Raw genomic sequence first — 20,600 nt, 5'->3', positions numbered from 1 at the left:
AATGCAGATGAGCCCCTAGATGAGTAATTTCAAATCAATTTTCAGACTTAAAATTTAGATGCATCAGTTTTGCTTTATAAAGTTGTGCATAATATAGTAGAGATCTCAGGGTAAAAAATCCCTTCATTTGTGCTTCAAAACATTCCATGTTAGATATTCAGAGTGTGTGTTCTCTCTTTCTCAAAGTTAGTTTTAAATACTAGATATAATTGGGAAAAGAAAGGCTAAAGGAATATCTGCTAAAGCAGAATAAACCAAATTGAAATTTACAGCAATAAAATTTAGGTCCCATAATGCAGAGATGTTCAACATATCCCATCCTTTTGGAAGTCTTAAAGTTTATTTGAGAGCGTAATTTAAATATCCACTTTCTGCATATGCACTGTTTTCAAAGTTTGATTATTCTAAACTGCATACCCTTCTGTATTAGTAGTTTTTAAAACGCCCTGTTTAGCCCAACGCTGATATTATGGTAGGAGTAATGCATTGATTAGAAATGAAAATATTTTTATTAAAGATATGTAATTTAGCATAGCAATAGCAATAGACTTACATACCGCTTCACAGTGCTTTATTGTTGTTGTTAATTGCGACGTCGTGTCCAACCCATCGCGACCCCATGGACAACGTTCCTCCAGGCCTTCCTGTCCTCCACCATCTTCTGGAGTCCATTTAAGCTCACGCCTACTGCTTCAGCGACTCCATCCAGCCACCTCATTCTCTGTCGTCCCCTTCTTCTCTTGCCCTCAATCTTTCCCAGCATTAGGCTCTTCTCCAGTGAGTCCTTCCTTCTCATTAGGTGGCCACAGTGCTTTATAGCCCTCTGTAGGTGGTTTACAGTGTCAACATAATGCTCCCAACAATCTGGCTCCTCATTTTATCGACCTCAGAAGGATGGAAGGCTGAGTTAACCTTGAGCCGGTCGGGATTGAGGGAACTGAACTCCGGGCAATGTGAGCAGAGTTAGCCTGCAATACGGCCTTCTAACCACTGTACCACCACAGCATGGTTAAAAGGCCATACTTTGCAAGGTTGGAGATGCATACCAAGCGCTTCTCTTTTAAACATTAGATTGATCTTTCTTTCTCCAGCTTCTGCAGGTTATCAAGCAGTCACATGTGCCTCTGCCTCAATATTACTCCATTTTTGTCTTTCCATTACTGTTTTATAAACTTGAATGTATCTACTGAAAATGCCACCAACTCCACTGAGATTTATTGCCTGGCTGTTGAATGTAGAAAGGCAAGTTCAGCTTCCTCAAAACAAAACAAAACAAAACAAAACAAAACAAAACAAAACAAACAAACAAAAAACCCTGAATAAAAATAGGTTAGTCTCTGTTTTCGACTCTTTTTTTTACCTTTAACTAAGCAGAAGTAATTATAGAAAATGCTATAAAACACTGATTTACATGTTAAAATCAATTTGGGAATGTGTTCAGCTGAGGATGGTCAAATTCTTTTTTCCCCTGTCTTTGATTAATAACCTTTTTGTTATTACCAGCTCTTTGGGGATTTTTGTTCTTTGGGACATATAATGGGAACAGAGTGGAACTCAATGAAATAACGAAGGGCTGTCCAGAATATTTTTTTTTTTGTTTTCAGGAAGAATTTGAATACTTTAACTAGTTAACTAGTATCCTTTGACTTTACATTATGTATGTTTGCCTGTACAGTATGTATATGGCTGTCAAGGTGGTGAACGGATAAAAGCAACAATAGCAGCCATAGTGTTCCTGTTCCTTTTTTAAAACAATGTCATCTGACAGGACCTGGCAGCGTACGTTTCTGTAAAGATACCTTATAAAATCGTATCTCCCAAAAGGTTTGAACCACCCCAACATCCTCTGAGTGGTTCTTTTTTTTAAAAAAAAAGTACAAAATATTGTATTAATCACAATATCTCTTCTGTAGCAGCACATATTGGTTCATCCTTTGATTAGAAGTGAATGTTGCCTTTTCCAAAACAGATAGATTACAACTTTCCGACAAATATTCCCTGATATCTGGAACAATACCACCTTTTCAATTTCTCAGTATGATTCTTTTAGCTACCCCTTCCCCAATAAGGAGCCAAATCTCAAAATTTTGGTGTATAGCTTTCGGCATAGAAAATCTGATGCCCATCATTTGAAAAACTATTTCCTCCCTAATATAACTTTAAAATCCCTCCTCCTGCAACAAAGAAATATTTCCTCCACACACACACACACACTTTTTTTTTTGCTTTCAAGTCACTGTTGACTCCTGATCTTCACCAGGATTAGTTCCTGCAGGGTTTTTTGGCAAGATTTCAGAAGTTGTTTACCCAACCCCTCCTTCCTAGGGCTGAGAGAGAATGACTGGCCAAAGTCACCCAGCCAGCTTTTATACCTAAAGCAAGATTAGAACTCACAATCTTTCTAGTCTGATGCTTAAGTATTATTTATTTATTTAGTTAGTTACATTTATATACCGCCCTTTCCCTGAGGACTCAGGGCGGTTTACAGGGAATTAAAAATCCAACATACAAAAGTTAAAAACCAGATTAAAAAAATATTAAATTGACCCTGTACGCTTAAAAACCCCAATTAAAAATTTCTCCTCAGCCTGGGCCCGAGAGCTCAAAGAGCCAGGTCTTCAGGCCCCGGCGGAATGATCGGAGGTCAGGGGCAGTTCTCAGCTCCACCGGCAGCTGGTTCCAGAGGGCAGGCGCTCCCACTGAGAAGGCCCTATCCCTGGGTGTCACCCGCCAGCAATCTCTCACCGGCGGAACCCTGAGTAGACCCTCCCTGTGGGAGCGCACTGGGCGAAGGGCGTTTGATGCCGGCAGCAGGTGTTCCCTCAAATAACCCGGACCCAGGCCATGTAGGGCTTTATAGGTAATAACCAGCACCTTGAATTTCACCCGGAGGGCAACCGGAAGCCAATGCAGCTCGCGGAGTAGAGGTGTTACATGGGAGTATCGGGAAACCCCCATTACAACTCGCGCGGCCGCATTCTGCACCAGTTGAAGCCTCCGAGTGGTCTTCAAGGGCAGCCCCATGTAGAGAGCGTTACAGTAGTCCAAACGGGAGGTCACAAGCGCATGAGTAACTGTGCGTAGGGCGTCTCGGTCCAGATAGGGACGCAACTGGCGCACCAGGCGAACCTGTGCAAAAGCCCCCCTGGTCACGGCTCCTAAATGGTCTTCAAAATTGAGCCGTGAGTCCAGGAGGACGCCCAAGTTGCAAGCCCTATCAACGGGGGGTAACACCTCACCCCCCATCATTAAGGATGGAATAACTTGGTTAACCCGAGATGCTGATATGCACAGCCACTCAGTCTTGGCGGGATTGAGACGAAGCCTGTTTCTCCCCATCCAGACCTGAACCGCCTCCAGGCACCGGGACATCACGGAGAGGGCATCACTGGGTTGGTTCGGGGTGGAAAGAAAAAGTTGGGTATCATCAGCGTACTGGTTCTGAAGAAGAATCTATGACATATTCAGTGAAGAAGATGATGTTTTAAGTTCATTATCTGTAATATATTAGTGTAGAAATATAACATTACCTTTATGTCTATTTATTATTAAATAAAAATACATTTAATAACATTTCACATCGCTTTCACATTCCAATTTAGTATCACCAACCTAAGCGTGTAAAAGGATCAAATATATTATACTTACCTATAGGCTAATAAACAAACCTCCTTGAAAAACAAGGAATATTTAAATTAGAAATAAGCATATACAGTATATATGAATACAGAAATTTACAATGAGATTAATACTTCCAGAGACTAAAAAAGCTATAACTGAATGCAAGTAATATACAGCTAACACACTTCCCAACAAAAAGAAATCAATGACAATAAACAAGACATAAATTGACTTCCGGAGACAGCTAATTCGCCATATCAATTCTCCTGTCCTTCCTTCCTTCCCTCTGTTATTGAAGAAACAGGAACCAAAATCAATGTTAACACTGGCACATTTGTATGTAGATTCAACAGTTAGCAAGACAGAAACAAAATAAAAAAATATTCCCAGAACAACATAACCATTTCAAAATGGCGACAGTCATTGCAATCATGCTTGATCTGATAGAAAGATGGACTGACAAAAAATAACAGGGAATAAGAAAAAAGCAATAGTAGATTTCTCTTTAGCCAGAAGAAATTCCTTCATCAAGAAGATCCGTGTCTCAGGAATATCACTAAATACTTGGAATTTGTATTCTTTACATCTCAATGAAAGTCCTCACATTCTTTCCTAAAAATCGTAACACAAGCAGCAATCCTGAGAAATTTGACAATAATGTAAGGGGCGGTCTTTGGGATCCTTAAATTTGATTTAACCTAATAAACTTCCTATATTTCCAGATCCACTCCTGGAGGCAATGAAAGTATCTCTTACAAATATTTTTCCAGAAAATCAGACAAAGTTTTTGTATTTTGTATATTTGTAGGAAGATCCCTTATCTTTAGTTTTCTGTGTGGATTAGTTCTTAAACAAAACTTTATTGACTTCCGGTTTTGTGCCATAGCGGAGCAGCTGAGGGATTGCATAGCTCCGCATCCCACCGATGGTTTCACCCTGCCAGGGGACACTTAATGGGTCTAAAGTTGCCCTGGAGAGGCAACAAAGGAGGGTCCCCCTGTGGATCACTGAAAGACAGCAATAGATCAGTTTGATCCGAGGAAAGCCCTCCAACCCAACAGGAGAAAGGCTAGCTGCACATCAGTGACTATCCCAAGCTACCAGCAGCCAAAGTCCAAAAGCACTAACCAGAACAACGGTGAACAGTGTGCTTGGAAGTATGTGAGAATATCGATCTTCTCTCTTCTATTTTGTAAAAGATTTCCTGGAAAAGATCCCCAAGAAGCAAAACATTCTCTGAAAGTGAGAAGGGAAGGGACCACACCCCCACCTTTCCATAGATGGAAGTGGCAATTTAATTTTTATGGGGGACAGAAATATATTAAAATGAAGTTAATACTATAGCTTGGATAAGTCTGAAAATTACAAAAACTGTTAAGATTTCACATCTGAAAGAGTATTGATGAAATTACAAAAAAACAACTCTTTGTTTTAAAAGTTGGAAAATGAATAGCTACTGACATCTAGTGGAGGATTAAAGCATAGAACAACAGCTGCATTGACTCAGAAATTGGCAAACCTGTTCCTTTGAATCTTAGTGACTTTTAGCCAAATAGAAAACAACTGGGAACAGAGGAAAGAAAATACTCTGGGCCACCTATTACAGATTGAGAACTATATTTATTTTAAAAACTGCTGACCTTCTGGGATTATAAATACTTACTGAGCTGTGATCTTTAGCTCAAGAATTATTTGCAGAAAAAGAAAAACCTTGACTTTTGGCTAGTCTTCTAGGGGGGAATTTTACTGGATGGTTGTTTGGACTTTATGATTGGCTGGTTTGAAAGGCTAAATACAGAGACTATTGGTACCGATGAAAGAATATCTGGAGGGAGGAGATAAAATGGATGTTGCATACCTGTCTAAAAGTGGCAGGAAACCACACCTAATATTTCCTTCTGAAGGCCCCAGCCTGGAACATCAGAGATCTGCAGGAGCAATATTCCAAGACAAAGCAAATACTTTCCAGGAGGAAATGTATGCAATGCTGCGACAGATTCAAATGACAATGGTTTCAAATCATGATGAGATTAAAAACAACTTTGACAGCATAAATGAGCACATTTCTAACCTAAACTTACAAGTAAAAAACTCTTAGAAAACGATGGCAAAGAATGAAAAAACAAACCAGATAACAGAACAGAAAACAGAGGATAGTGACTCAAAGAGAGAAGCTACAGATGAAGAGAACTACAGTTTAATACAAACAAAAGAAAACTTACAAGGTTTTGCCACAATGGAAATGGAAAAGATATCTTATTTTTCAGGATTTCAAAATAAACTTGAAGATTGGAAAGAAGTTCTAACAAAACGGACTATAGAGCAGCCAGGAGAATAATTAAAGTTTGGGAGACAAAAAACACATGTCCTATCTAATTTGTTTTTCCTATTCCCAACAACATTTACAAAAATACAGGAAGACTCCCCTGGCAAGTTGAACACACTGACTTGGAAAGCTACCTGGCAAAAGAAGAAGGCTAGAGTTAGATTCAAGAGATTTGATTCAACTTACCAGATGGAGTACTATATGATTAAACACTTGTTTGAATATGGTTAAAAGAATAGATAAATTATGGATATAAAGGGGTCCCATAGTAAGAGGGATAAGATATACAAGTAGCATGGTATTTTTTATAATATATGAAATGTAAAAATATTGGGATGGTGTATGAGAATGAAAAGTTTGGATATTTAAAGGTTATTAATTTTGAGAAAATTATGACTGATAAGAATGGTTTGAATACAGAGGGGAAATTAAGCTTAAATAAGAATCTTGAAAACAGGATATATAGTGACTTAATAAGATGACTTTTATAAATACAATTAAAATATAAGCTGATCAGAAAAGATGTTATATGCTGATATTACTGTTATTTGTACAAACACAAGAAAAAGGTTTATATCCAACTTTATATGAATTGAAAATTTTAAGAATTATATTTGTTTAATGTTGACAAAAGGAGAATACTATTGGAAGTGTAGATCAAAAAATATATCATTAATTAATTAATATAGTGACTATGGAACTATAGAAATAATTATTATTGATTGCTTTTTAAATATATGAACCCAGACAATACTCTGTTTACTAAGCATGTTATTGCATTAAAGAATGTTATTGTAAAAAATCAATAAAATATACTTTTTTTAAAAAAAGAAATAAAACTTTATCATATAGATCTGTGTTCTTTACTTGTTTTACCATTGTAAATTCAGGTGCCTTGTAAATTTTGTAAGTTGTAAATTCTCGTGTTTAGGTTCACGAGAACAAGCTACTGTGTTCACATTTTCCACTCCTCTTTCAACTTAATTTGTATATTCATAGTTCTCATTTCTTCTCATAATTTCACATTGCCATCCAGAGTAGTAATATTTTTTATCCAGAGTAAGCCAATGCTTTTTACAAATGTTAGTCATCTCATAAAATAATTTGCCATGATTAGCCTCCATAAGAATACATATTGATTGCAATTTGTCCAACACCTTAGGGTTGATTCGTCCTGAAAAAGACACTCTGTCTCAGATTGAATTAAGCCTGAAAACACAGGAGACATTTCTGCTTTAGAAATCTCAGCAACGGTTTAATTTCACTGTCAAGACTAATTATTCTATAGGAGAGAGGCTCTTCCTTGTTTTTTTCCACCTTTTATAAGGTACAGTTAACTCTTCTTAAAAAGTACTAATGTATGCTTAGCAAAGTTAATGCAAAATAGATGTGTAAAAAAGGCTTATCAAACTATGCTCTGACTAAAGTATTCTAAACACGTACTACTTATATATTTTGTCAAAAATGTTTTCAGTATCTAATGATAAGATTACAAATTGGTCTTCATTTTTATTCAGCTCTATTAAATCTACAACTAACCTAACCTAACCTAATGTTGTCTGCTGCTTGTCTAGTTTTTATAAACACTGCTTTTATCATTTTTAATGATAGCACTTCTTGTAATCTTTTTGCTAGCACTGCTGTTAAGATTTTTGTATCAATGTTAATCAGTGAGATTGAACACTGGGCATGCTCTTTGCCTTATTTTAGTGTAACTGTAATATAAACTTGATTTGTCTGATGAATGAGACAAATCAAACAAATTGCAGTCATATTATTTATCTAAAAAGTCTTAGTAATGAAACAAAACATCGGCACTCATGGAGGGATGCCAGAATCTGAAATTTCCTCCCCCCAAACCCATCATAACACACACACAATCCCCGCCCTTATCTACATGTCATAAATCACATTATCCAATTAGTTTTACATATGAGGTTTCACTTCCCATTCTGTACCCGGGCTTTTGCAATCTTATCACAACTTCCGGGTGATTCTTCCCTCCCAAATGAAGCAATTAAAATAACAGGCTGTCTCTTATATTGTCAGTGCAAAAACATGTCAGTGTTTGCAGCATTGACACTTGATTCAATTCCTCTGATAATATTCCCTTATCAAGTATCTTTTCATATAATTGACAAAGTTTTGACATAAAAAATTAGGAATGCCTTTAGGAGTGGACTTCATATGTATGAATATAATGAAATGTGGGATATAATAGGTTTTAAAAAACATGATGTTTGTATACAGGCAGGGCTATTTTTGCCATAGAATGCTCAGAACAGAGTTCCGGCACCTTTTTTGGATGGAACCTTGTAGGGTAGGCAAGGCGGGTTGTATGACACGTGTGAGTTCTGGCACCTTTTTCTTTTACAAAAAAAGCACTGTATACAGGTAGTACTCAAGCTACAACTGGTCAGATAATGACCATTCAAAGTTACAATGATCTTTGAAAGGGTCCTTTTTATGGCCCATGAAGTACTTCTGGCAATTATAAAATATTGCTTTGTGCCCTTTGCATTCACTATTCAGACGTTTGCCTATCAGCTCATGTTTATGCCCAGTTGCTAAACGCCCTGAAATCATGTGAGCCCTGCTGCAATCTTCTTTGCTGGCTTCTAGAGAAAGTTAGTGGGGAAGCCAACAGGGAAGCTTGCAAGTGGATGGAATGGAGCAGAGCTGAAATCCCTTGTGGGACTGCAGGAAGGGAGCTGAAAATTGGAAGATTTCAACTCCATTCCTGCAGCCTGCTGAAGGATTTTCTCTCTGTACTTTCAAAAGAGCTGAAATCCTTTCCCTGCCTGTGGGAACATTTGAGAGTGAAAGGGCTGCCTGCTGGGAGGATTTTAGCTCCTCATCACTTCTAAGGCTTTAGGTACAATCCCACTAGTAATTATATTTGAGTGAAGACAGTAAACTTCTTTCAAGAATGAATGAACACCAGTGTGCTTGTGGGCAAGAGGCTGTGCTAACAAGACCTCTGAAAAAAGATACAGACAACAATACTTTGGGTTCCCTTAACTGGGTGCTGTTCAATGGAATGCAGCTTATTTTTTTAACCACAATTTTTCCCATTAAAGAAAACCACTTGGTTTCCTTAATTTTAAAAAGGAAAGCATCCAACATAAGCTGAAAATGTTGCATTCAACATAAGCTTGAATATTCATAGACATGTGAAGGGCATTATATGATGGGAAGATTATGATCAAAGGTTCTGATATGATACTTGGATTCCCAAGCTCAGTTTAATTTTGGCTTGAAAGGTTTTTTAATTTGGTCTATGTCTACAGGAAGAATAACAACAAGGACAGGGTCTATGGTAATTAATAAGACATCATCCTGTCTAATGAACAGGTTCTTTTGCCCCTGCAACCTCAAATGAAGTATATATTGAGCTTTCTATGATGTCTCTACATCTGTGAGCTGTATCCTTGACCCTTTGTGCTGTATTGTACAGCCAAGGTGTGCCATTGGCTTGGAGAAGGACAACCTTGGAGGAGACTGTGGTGTGTTCCCTCCTTAAGAAGGCTGTCACAATGTTCTCTGTTTTTTTTTAAAACCAGAGGTATATTTATAAGGTTTACAAGGATGCAGTGGACACAGAGAAACAAGATAAGACAGGCTTTGGGTCTTTTTTTTACTATATATAACACAATTATATACAACAGGTATATTTGCAACAGGTTTTTGTAAAAAGAGCCATGGTGGTACAGTAGTTAGAATGCAGTATTACAGGCTAAATCTGCCCACGGTCTGAAGTTCCATCCTGACCAGCTCAAAGTTGACTCAGCCTTCCATCTTTCCATGGTCGGTAAAATGAGGACCCAGATTGTTGGGGTCAATATGCTGACTTTGTAAACTACTCAGAGAGGGCTGTAAAGCACTATGAAGTGGTATATAAGTCGTAATTGCTCTTGCTGTTGTACCATACAGTCAAGGCTTTTAGCCTGGTGTCAGGTTTCTTCCGGAGTCTTTCTCCTAGAGGCTATTTAGCTCTCTTGGTAACTGCTTCACTTCCTCTTTCTTCCCAGCTTCTGGATGTATGAAGAGAGGGTAAAAAGAAATGAATGTACTCAGTGCTTTTTTTGTAAAAAAAAAAAAAAGTATCAGAACTCACACACGTCATACAACCTGTCTTGCCTACCCTATAAGGTTCCATCCAAAAAAGGTGCCGGAACTCCGTTCTGGGCGTTCTATGACAAAAAAAGCCCTGAATGTACTGAATATACGACTAGTTTCCTCAGCATGGCTTCTTTCCTTTTTTCGATCTGTTTAACTGAACTATCTGTGTTTCCTTCATTTGGGAAATAACTTCTCTCAGCTCTTCTGTCCAGTCCTTCCTTCCCCAGAGACCAAGACTTCTCCATCAGCAGTCTTTCTCCTTCCTATCTTGGGTCCTGCATGAAGCCAGCTATTTCCCTCCTTCCCATCTTGGATCTTGAGTGAAAATATAATCTCTCTGGGACCTCATTTCCCTTTTTCCAGGGAAGCCCTTCATGGACTTTAATTTTCCCTCTCTGACCAACTGAAGTGAGAGAAGCTGGACGAAGCATTTTTAGAGATTTATATGACTCTGATTTCTTGAAGGAATGATAATAAAAGTCTAAAGAGTCTAAAAAAGAATTGAAGAATAGAAAGTGATAAATACCTGTCTGGTGAGAATATTGAAAAACAGTAAGACTGCAGATATAGATGGCCTAATTGGAGAAATGTTAAAATATGGGTATGGTTTGCTTACACAGTAGCTCTGTTCCTTATTTAATACGTTTGTGAAGCTGCATGTCTGCTTGTAATTTGGAAAAATGCATTATAGTCTCCCTATACAAAAGAAAATTTAGAAAGCGAAAGACAAAATAATTAGTTTGTAAAGTTGAGTTGAAGATGTTTGAAAGAATACCAAAAGATATAGTGTTCAAGATTTAGGAAGTAGATTGTGTCTTTTGCGAGACAAACTGGATCTTTGTCTGCAGGTCTTTGAAAAATGTTTGAACGTGAGAAAGTTTATTTCAGGCTTGTAGATTTAGAGGAAATATGATAAAATATATAGGAATGAATTATGGCATATACAGTATTTCATGAGTATGGAGTTGAAGGTCATTGATCAATCCAATCTGAAGGATATATGATGGAAGCTGTGGTAAGGAAGGCTTTTTCCCAGCTTTACTTTTTATGCCATTCATGATTTTTCAGGAAAAGAAAGTGGTAGCAACAGTGACTCATGATCTTGTCATGTCATGGATTAACTAGTATAATACACTCTAAGTGTGGCTTTTCTTAATAACCTTCCAGAAACCACACCTTTAATGAAGGATATGGCTTTTGTTATTGTGTTATCACCACAAAGTTCTAATATTGTGGTAATTACAATGATGGCCAGCTGTTTTTGGGTGCATATCAAAGTATAGCTTGGAGCCAAGTTATTTGAAGATTGCTTATTCTAGATAAAATGGACCCATCTAAGTCACGTCTTCAGAGAGTGCCTGCTGAAAGTCCTTGGAAGTAATGAATGGGGGCATTTTGAGTGTAAACACATGGTATGTGAACATGGATAGGGCATTGGACTGCTGATTTATTTTGCTTTAAATGTGACCATTTTATATAATGTTATACATCCACACAGTAAATCAAATCATGTTTCAGTGAATCAGAATTGATTTGGAAGAAAATTTTATATCCAAGTAATTAGTAAAAAGTTTAAAGTTGAACAGTGATTAGATATTTCAGCAAGACAATGATCTGAAACATTTTGTTCAGTTCAACCAGAAAAGAAAGATAAATGTTTTGTAATGGCATTCTTGAATATGGTTGAAGACATGCAGTGCATGCCATGAGGCCTACAAATATTTCTGAACTAGAAAAATTCTGAAAGGAAGAGTGGGGGAAAAAAGTCCGAAAGCAAAAATAGAAATAGTGAAATAACTACATAAATAGAAAAAAAAATTAACTATAGGAAATGTTTGGGAGCTATTATTTCTTCCCCTCCCCCCCCAAAAAAAGTTACAGTGGTGTTCAAGCTTTTCCACCTATCAAACTCACTGTTCTTATTTTGAATTTATAAAAAAACTTGACATTCAGAATTGCAGAGAATTGTTTAACTTTTTACCATATAAAGATTGTGGCAACATTTGGTCACTTAAGGAAGCACTCTATGCTGGAAATGCTGGCTTAATGTTTGTTGAAGGGAATAATGGAAGACTGATGAGAAGAGGGAATAATAGAAAACTGATGTGAAGAGGGAATGAGATGTAACACCCAGAACAGGAGGATTTTTCTGTATTTCTATGTTTCAGTATTTTATGGCATGTTTTATTTACTAGTAGCAATCTTATTCGCTGAGTGCTAATGCTTATTTAGTCAGACAGGCACCATCCATACATGTCAGATAGTGGTTAATATGTTGGAATAGCTATCAAGAAGATCCAGTTTCAATTTCAGCTTCAGCCATAAAATGAACCAAGAGATTTTGCAATGACAAATGAGTGACCTGGCCTACCTCACATAATTGATGTATGGAGAGATGGCCTAGCTGTAAGGACAGAATTTGATCCCACCTTTGGCTGTTAGAGAAAAGGTGGTTCATAAATGTATTGAATGAATTCTGAACAGAGTCATCATTTTTTTTATTAAAATATCACTTATATGGACTAGAATGGGATTTGCACTGTATGATACTCTTGGGTTTCTTTCAGAGAAGCCTTTTTGTGCTTCAGAAATGACACCTTTCTCATCGTGACACAGAAGTGATCATGGTTGTTTCACCTCTCAGCCTTGACCTGGCATTTCCAATGCCAGAAGAGATTTCTGCTTTTTAGAAGCAGTTCTGTTGAAAAAAAAAGATTACCTTGGTTTTGTGGATTGCCCAGATGCAGTGATATCATGGAATTTACTGTTGAATCAAACCACCTCTCCTGCTTTAGTTTGTACTGATGAATTTAGTTTTATAGTCTTGAAGGTTTCTTTGTCGGTTTGCTTTAATGCAGAAAGCTTACATACCTGTTCTGCTGTTGTTCTGAACAAAATATTGTGTATATAGTAAGGGAAATGCATGTTCAAGAACCAAAAAAAAAATGAAAATAAAAATATGACTGCCCTAGCCATCAGTGTTATGATGTCTGAATAATAAAAGGAAATCAGTTTTTATTATTGTAGTTGTAAATCTGTTAATATTAAACAAAGCTCTCCGATTTAGAGCGGGAAGAGAATGCCCTTGACTCATGGTTTCCTAGCACTAAAGTTTGGAAGACTTGAATAAAAGAAAATTGATATATCAAATATCCACTGCAGTATTTTTACTAAAGGCTGTTTTCAGTATCTGTCAAGGAGATATTACAGATATTACTGTCTGACTCTTCTGAATTGCAATATATTGCTCATGTAATTTCATAACGTTAACAGAATTTGTGTTATTTCAGAACAACAACTATGTATTTGGAGGGGGGTTTTTTTAATTCAAAGTTTACATTAGATCATAAAGAACTGTCTATTTATCCTACATGGTTATGAGATGATGAGATTACATACACATCATAGATAGTCCTCGACTTACGATCTCATTTGAACCCAAAATTTATGTTGTCAGGCAAGGCATTTGTTAAGTGAATTTTGCCCCATTTACAACATATCTTGCCACAGATGTTAAGTGAATCACTGCAGCTGCAAATTAATAACACAGCTTTTAAGTGAATCTGGCTTCCCCAATGTCTTCGCCTGTCAGACGGTTGCAAAAGGGGATACCGCAATCATCATTAATATGAATCATGCCAAGTGTCCGAATTTTGATCACATGACCATGGTCGTAAGTGTGAAAAACAGTCATACATCACTTTTTTTCCAGTACCATTTTAACTTTGAACAGTCACTAAATGAACTGTCAGGGACTACCGGTATAATTGTCATGTTCTTTACTAAATCCACTAATTAATTTATATTTCTGTTTGTATGTTTGTGCTTGTGTGTCTTTCAGGCAGAGAATTCCGCACTGGCTATGGAAAATAAAAATCAGCGAGAACAGTATGAAAGGTGCCTTGATGAGGTGAGATGGATGGAAAATTGGTCTCCGAGTCTTTGGTTAAATGTCCCCTTCTCCCTCCCATACCTCAGCTTTCTGACTTGCTTCTGTTTTCCTTTCATTCTCAATCTCAACTTTTTAATTATTTTTTTCACTGATTTATTGAATGTATTTATATAACTGGCCATCTTTCAGACGACCATTCTATTATTGTAGAACGCTACATGTCTGAATCATAAACAAATTCACATAGTTTCATTTCAGTTATTAGCAAATTTCTTAGGATAACGAGAATTATTGCAAAGAAGCCATCATAGGTGGTTCTATTTTCACACACATTTTGCTGATTTCCTTTTTTTTTTCAAATAACAAAAGTTCTTTTAGCTCAAATCTCCAGGCATCAAGGCCAGCAATAACTTCTCTACTAATTAAAAAATGGGAGGTCTTTGTCTATCCCTGAACTAAATAATATGAAGTAATGAAGCTCCTGCCTTTAGAGTTGTAAAACTAAGGGGTTAGAAGGGATTCCTGGTTCTTCTGGTCCAGTCTACTGCCCAATACAGGCTTCCTTGGACCCTCACAGACACATGGCTCTCCAAGCTTTGAAAAACTCTAGGCAAGGAGCATTGGTGACTCTAGGAGGCAGGGTGTAATTCTCATGGTCTTGAAATTCCTCCTTAATCCTTAATTTCTTGACCATGAGAATTTCAGCCTGCTTCCTGGAGTCACTGATGCTCCATGACTAGAGGTTTTCAAACAAAGCTTGGAGAGCCATGTGTCTGGGATGGTCCAAGGAAGCCTGGCAACTGAGAAGATAAAAATCATAGAAGACTAACAGATTATGATAGCCAGATAAAATGATAGAATATATTTTTCCCCTGTGGTGGCCTTCAGAAAAAAATAGAATTACTTAGAAGTGTTACTTTGATAAAGAAGAGTAGGATATTGTTTGGTAAGTGGTATAGTTTGGAAGGGGTATAGTGGCAAGCAGATACAGCCTTTTGTGTGATAATGGCAAAGGTCATTATGATGGCACCATTTTAAAGTAGTATCACAAACAAGCCAAATGAAAAATCGAACTGTTGACCTTGACACAATAAAATTATGAAACCAAAATAAGGTTAAAAAAGATAAAATCCAATCAATTTGCAATCACTAAAAAAAATGATTCAGCATGCAGTCTTGCTGTCAAAATTGATAACTGAATAATGAAATTAAATAGAGCCAATAAGCCATAAACTTTAAGACTGGTTGTGTTACCTCACTTGCATGGCTAAGTATAGTATTGCCCAAGCTAATCTCTTTGATTGCACTGTAGATGGAAAGGGAATATGTTTTTAAACCCTTGTTATATAATTTAAAATTAGTTTATGCCCAAAGAGTATAAGGGAACTAGAGGCCAAATGCTAGACAGCCCTTGACATGAAGAAAGTAAGAGGGAAGAAGACACAACCAAAATGGGATCTGAGATAAGAAATAAGAAAGAAAAGATCAGATTGATCTTTTTTTTTCAGAATTGCTGGATAGATCCCATTGTGGGTAAAAAAATAAGTATTGTATTTCTTCACTTCCTTGAGTTTCTTATAAAGTAAGAAAGGCAGGATAAAAAGCTAATAAATAAATAACATTATTTTTTAAAAGGACTAACATTCTTCTTTTTAAAAGTTATCCCTGAAACAATTGCTTTCATATTAGTTATAAATATGTTATTTCCTCTAAGGAAAAATATATTGTGTACTTGAATTAAACTGTAGTGTAAACAGCACTTTATTTCCTTCCTTCCTTCCTTCCTTCCTTCCTTCCTTCCTTCCTTCCTTCCTTCCTTCCTTCCTTCCTTCCCCCTCCCTCCCTCCCTCCCTCCCTCCCTAAACAATAAATAAATAAGCTCAGGAAATTGTAGCATGAAAAAAGAAAAAAAATTGATTTTATTTTAAGGCATTAACAACCTACCTTAAAAACACATTACATAATATTTTGTGACATTTGTAGTAATGTATTTGTTAGCATATAGTATCTAATGCTCCATCTTGCTGTTGTTAGGCAATTCTTTAGTAATTCCATAAATAAAAGCATCCATATGTCATCTTCCCAATATCCTGAGTATTCTCATTTCAGACACTTGGTTTATTAAAATTTGCAGAATTCCTGAAATATTTTATCCTTCTCCTCTCTTATTATATCACTTTGTCTGTGCAGTTGTTTCAATGAATATGTGGGTACTTTACAGAACTCCCAAAATTTAGAATATTAAGGGTGATGTTTAAAGTATTTGCTTATTTGTAGATTTTAAAAAAACACAATATAGCATATTTCTTGTGTGCCACTCTTACCAAAAAGTTATAGTTATATACTCCTGTGAGTTCTAACTACAGTTTTAATCTGTGTCTTGTATTAAATCACAGAGACAGCTATTTTATGTGACATTTGCTATCTGTGGTGCCTTAGGTTATAGAACAGTTTTGGAAATGATAGGAAGGGAATCAGTCATTTTATGAGAACGTGAATCACTTCAAGCATTTGACTTCTAGAAAAAGGCTGAAATCCTGTCTTAGATTCTAATTCACATGAAACAAAATTTTTAAAATAACATCAGTGAAGGAAAGGGTCATTTCATTTCTAAACAATCATTTTATTCAAAATTTACATAAAAAGTAGGGCTTCACAGCCGAAAACAAAATGGTAGTATCTCGCTCATTAAATTTTTATTAATCACATAATAAGAATGTGTGATAGACTTTATCTAAATTGGCATTTTAAATTTAATGATAAATAGGAAACTAAATAAGATGAAAATACAGAAAATAATAATCCTACTAGATGAGGAAAGAATTGAGTAAAATTAATCCTATACATAGTTCTATAAATCAAAGCTTTGTTATTTGATTTAAGTCTCTATTTAAAAAAGTATGGTAAAATTCTACTCCGATTGAGCTGTAGTTATTTTAATTTTCTGGAGCATGCAATGCCACCTAGCTGCAATGAACAGATGATTTTTTTTATACTTTCAGGGCTGCCTTTTCCATTTGGAGGACAGAAATGCTGATTTCTACCTTCAAACTAAATTGACTTGTGTGGCTCCTGGTCTGAGTTGGTTGTACCCCTTTCACTTTGCAAGGTGAAAAATGTTACGTTGAGGGGGTTATTTAAAAAACTACCAAGTTTTGAAATTAAAAACAACAGTAGACTCTCAGTTTTCTATGGAAGTTAGGAGAATTTATTTTTCCCCTAATTATGAAAAGCAATTCCCAGCTATGATTTATTTCTTCTATAGGTAGCCAACCAGGTTGTACAAGCTCTGCTTACTCAGAAGGTAAGACATTTATTTTCTCTGTGGTGTCAAATATATATATATATATATACTTAACTAAAAGTATCAACCTTTTTTGTCCAGTAAATTGAACATGATGATATATTGCATTGAATCACTAGGAATCCCATTGATTATCCTTCTGAGGCCATTGAACAAAGATTAAGAATTTATTTCAGCAAACACAAAGCAGTGTCTTCCTGCTGATAAAATCCTGCAGAGTATGCAGAAAGCTCTTAGCAATTGAGCAGACTTTAGCAACTTACAAGATTACTCCAAGTTAAGCTGGACCTGAAATCTCATCCATATTTGGGAGTGTTACATTTAATAAATTGATCACTGGTAATATATAGCATTGGAATATGACCCCATTTTTTATACACTAGGTGATGCCATTCTTACAGATTTAGAACAACTGATTGCTTTGCTTAACATGTTCATTTACACTTGAGGCCACAGACAGCCAAATTCTTACACAAGTAATGAGATGCAGCTTTTTTAGTTCTCTTGAAATGCACCTTGAAGATAGCCAATTTGGTTGGAGCTGCTATGCAATATTAATTGAATTTTCTCACCTTTCTCCCAGCTTATATGTGTGTAGTCTTTTTAGTTATATACTGTATTGTAGTTATTATTTATGTATGATATTGAGGCTCATTTTTCTGTAGCAAGATATGCTCTAGGGCAGTGCTTTTCAGACTTGCCAACTTTAAGACTTGGCAAGTGTAACCCATGCTGGCTGGGGAGTTCTGGGAGCTGAAGTCTGCACTTCTTAAAGTTGTGAAGTTTGAGAAACGCTGCTCTAGGGTTACAAATCAAAGCAAAACAGTGGTGGCGTGAAGCAGCATAAAATTACATTTGCAGTGTGGGTTTATCTCTTTTTTTCCCCGCAACAGGGGAAAAGGAGACTTACCTTTTCCTTTGTCTGCCAAAACTTAAACCCAACCCAACAAAGGCTGAGTTTATTCATCTAGAACAGGGCTTTTCAACTTTTTCACCCATTGTACCACTTTTAGGATATGACAACATCCGAGTACCACCAGTCTCCTAGCAAAGTGTCAAAAACTTGATGACCAAAAAAAAAGGAAAAAAGTGATGAAGTACAAGTAGTTCTCGACTTACAACAGTTCGCTTAGTGACTATTCGAAGTTACAATGGCACTGAAAAAAGTGCCCCACAGCCAAGCAAGACACCTGCCTGCCCACCCGGCAGCACTCTTCCTCCTGTCCGAGGTTTTCATTGTTGTGAGCATTTCTGTTGAGGATTGGCAGCAGGGGGGGTGTTTGGTTTTTATTCCCCCTTCTCTGTTGGGTGGTTGCAGCAGGTTTTGGTCACTTCACATGACCCTGGTACACTGACTGTCATAAATATGAATCAGTTGCCAAGCATCTGAATGTAAATCACAAGACCTTGGAGATGCTGCAACATTCCAGCTGATCGGCGCTTCTTCTGGGCTCGGCAGAAGCACCACAATCAGCGCCGAGCTTCAGCTGGAGCCTGGTGCTGATCCTGGCGCTTCCGCTGAGCCCTGCAGCTCCAGCCATCTCTTGCTCAGGCTTGTGCAGTGCTACCACCGGTTCAGCTCATTTCCCTCTCCCGCTACCACTTTTCTAGGATGGTCGCATACCACCTGCTAGGTGCCAATATACCACAGTTGGTACCCGTACCACTAGTTGAAAAGCTCTGATCTAGAAGAGGACTAGCCATTTGTCTATGGAGATTCTTAATCATCTGGGTTGTCCCAAAGGTGCTTTTTTCCAAATGACAACTGGACCTTCTTGTTTTTTGTTTCCTTGAAAATGTTCCCTTTCCAACAGTTTTGCATGCTATAACTTAATCTTCTGCCCAATTCTGTTCCATCCAATTCTGTTCCTATGTAAGTCTATAAAGAGCTGTGGTGGCACAGTGGATAGAATGCTGCATTGCAGGCTAATTCTGCGGATTGCCAGCAGTTCGAATCTGACCACCTCAGGGTTGATTCAACCTTCCATCCTTCTGAGGTTGGTAAAATGAGAACCCAGATTGCTGGGGGCAATATGCTGACTCTGTAAACTGCTTAAAGCAGTGGTTCCCAACCCCACAGTCCGTGGACCAGTACTGATCCACGGCATGCCAATAACCAGTCCGCACAAACAAGCAAAGCCCTATCCATGATATGCAGGCAGGCAGCACACAAAACCATGCACCCTCCAGTCTGCAGAAAAACCTCTCTCCACAGAACCAGTTCCTGGTGCCCAAAAGGTTGGGGACCTCTAGCTTAGAAAGGGCTGTAAAGCAGTATATAAGTCTAAAGTGCTATTGCTATTGCTATATGCTGCATTGTTTTGGAGCTCCTGTTAGTGTATTGGCATAACTGAATGGTTGCAGAGGGAATGATGATGGCAGTTTGACAAAGAGATTGTGTGCCCAGTGATGGTTTCTTGGCCCACTGTTTGAAAAAAGAATGGTGTATTTTTCTTGTATATCATATTTTCAGGGAGCCTAGGGCAAGTTGATTGTTTGTGTTTGGAACAATTGATGCAAATCTAGGTAAAAGTAGCCCTCAGTGTATGACTATTTCTTTACTGGCAATTCTACGTTATGACTGCACTGAAAAAAATTATGTCCGGTCCTTGCATTTTTGACCATCACAGCATCCTCACAGTCACATGACTGTGATATTGGTGCTTGTTAACCATTGCATATTTATGACGGCAGCAGGGTCATACGATTGCCCTTTGCAACTTTTTCAGCCATCTTCCCACAAGCAACATCAGTGGAAAAGCTGTCAGGGAAGGTTGCAAGCCATGGCCATGTGATGTCTCACCTACTGACCACAGAAAAATTGGGTGCAGTCATATGATGCCTCCCTTAATGTTTGAACTGTTTGTGGTTGTGAGTTGAACCCAACCTGTGTTCCCTAAATACTCCACTAGATGGCAGCACATAGCTAATTTCAGGACGCTAAGCCAGGTTTGAGCTAATTAGTATTTACATGAAAAATCAACTAGTTTACAAGAAAGACTGGAAAAAATATCCTGGAAGATGGCCGAGGACAAATAATTTTTTAAAACAGATACAATATTCTGTTTATACTTTATTACAGGGAGAAAGTCTGTACAGTCGGCTAGTCCCTCCTTCCTTCTTTCTTTGCTTCCTCTCTCCCTCCCTTACCCCTCCCTCCTTTATTAGTATTTTTTGGTTTGGAATAACATTTTTGCTTTATAATTATTTTTTCCTGAAACCACCCCTCCCAAAAAAACCTACATGGTTGCATCTCTTGATCATCTTTATGGCCATGGTTATTAGGATTGTAGAAATCCATTTGGAGAGGTGCATGGCAGAGAACCTATGCAGAT

At 37.3% G+C, this 20,600-nt stretch overlaps 1 protein-coding gene across 1 annotated transcript in view; it reads left to right on the top strand.

Annotated features, from left to right (window-relative positions):
• Positions 1–20,600, top strand: part of NCKAP5 (NCK associated protein 5) — a 649,941-nt gene that overhangs the window by 445,380 nt on the left and 183,961 nt on the right. Inside the window, exons 7-8 of the mRNA XM_083350693.1 lie at positions 13,911–13,979; positions 17,227–17,265. Of these exons, the coding sequence (XP_083206819.1) occupies positions 13,911–13,979; positions 17,227–17,265 (108 nt within the window). The remainder of the gene's footprint in view (positions 1–13,910; positions 13,980–17,226; positions 17,266–20,600) is intronic.

This window comes from Vipera ursinii (assembly GCF_947247035.1).
Source record: "Vipera ursinii genome assembly, chromosome: 1".
Classification (NCBI taxonomy): Eukaryota; Metazoa; Chordata; class Lepidosauria; order Squamata; family Viperidae; genus Vipera; species Vipera ursinii.
Note: the sequence above shows the minus strand (reverse complement) of the source record. Positions and strands in the feature narration are given on the sequence as shown.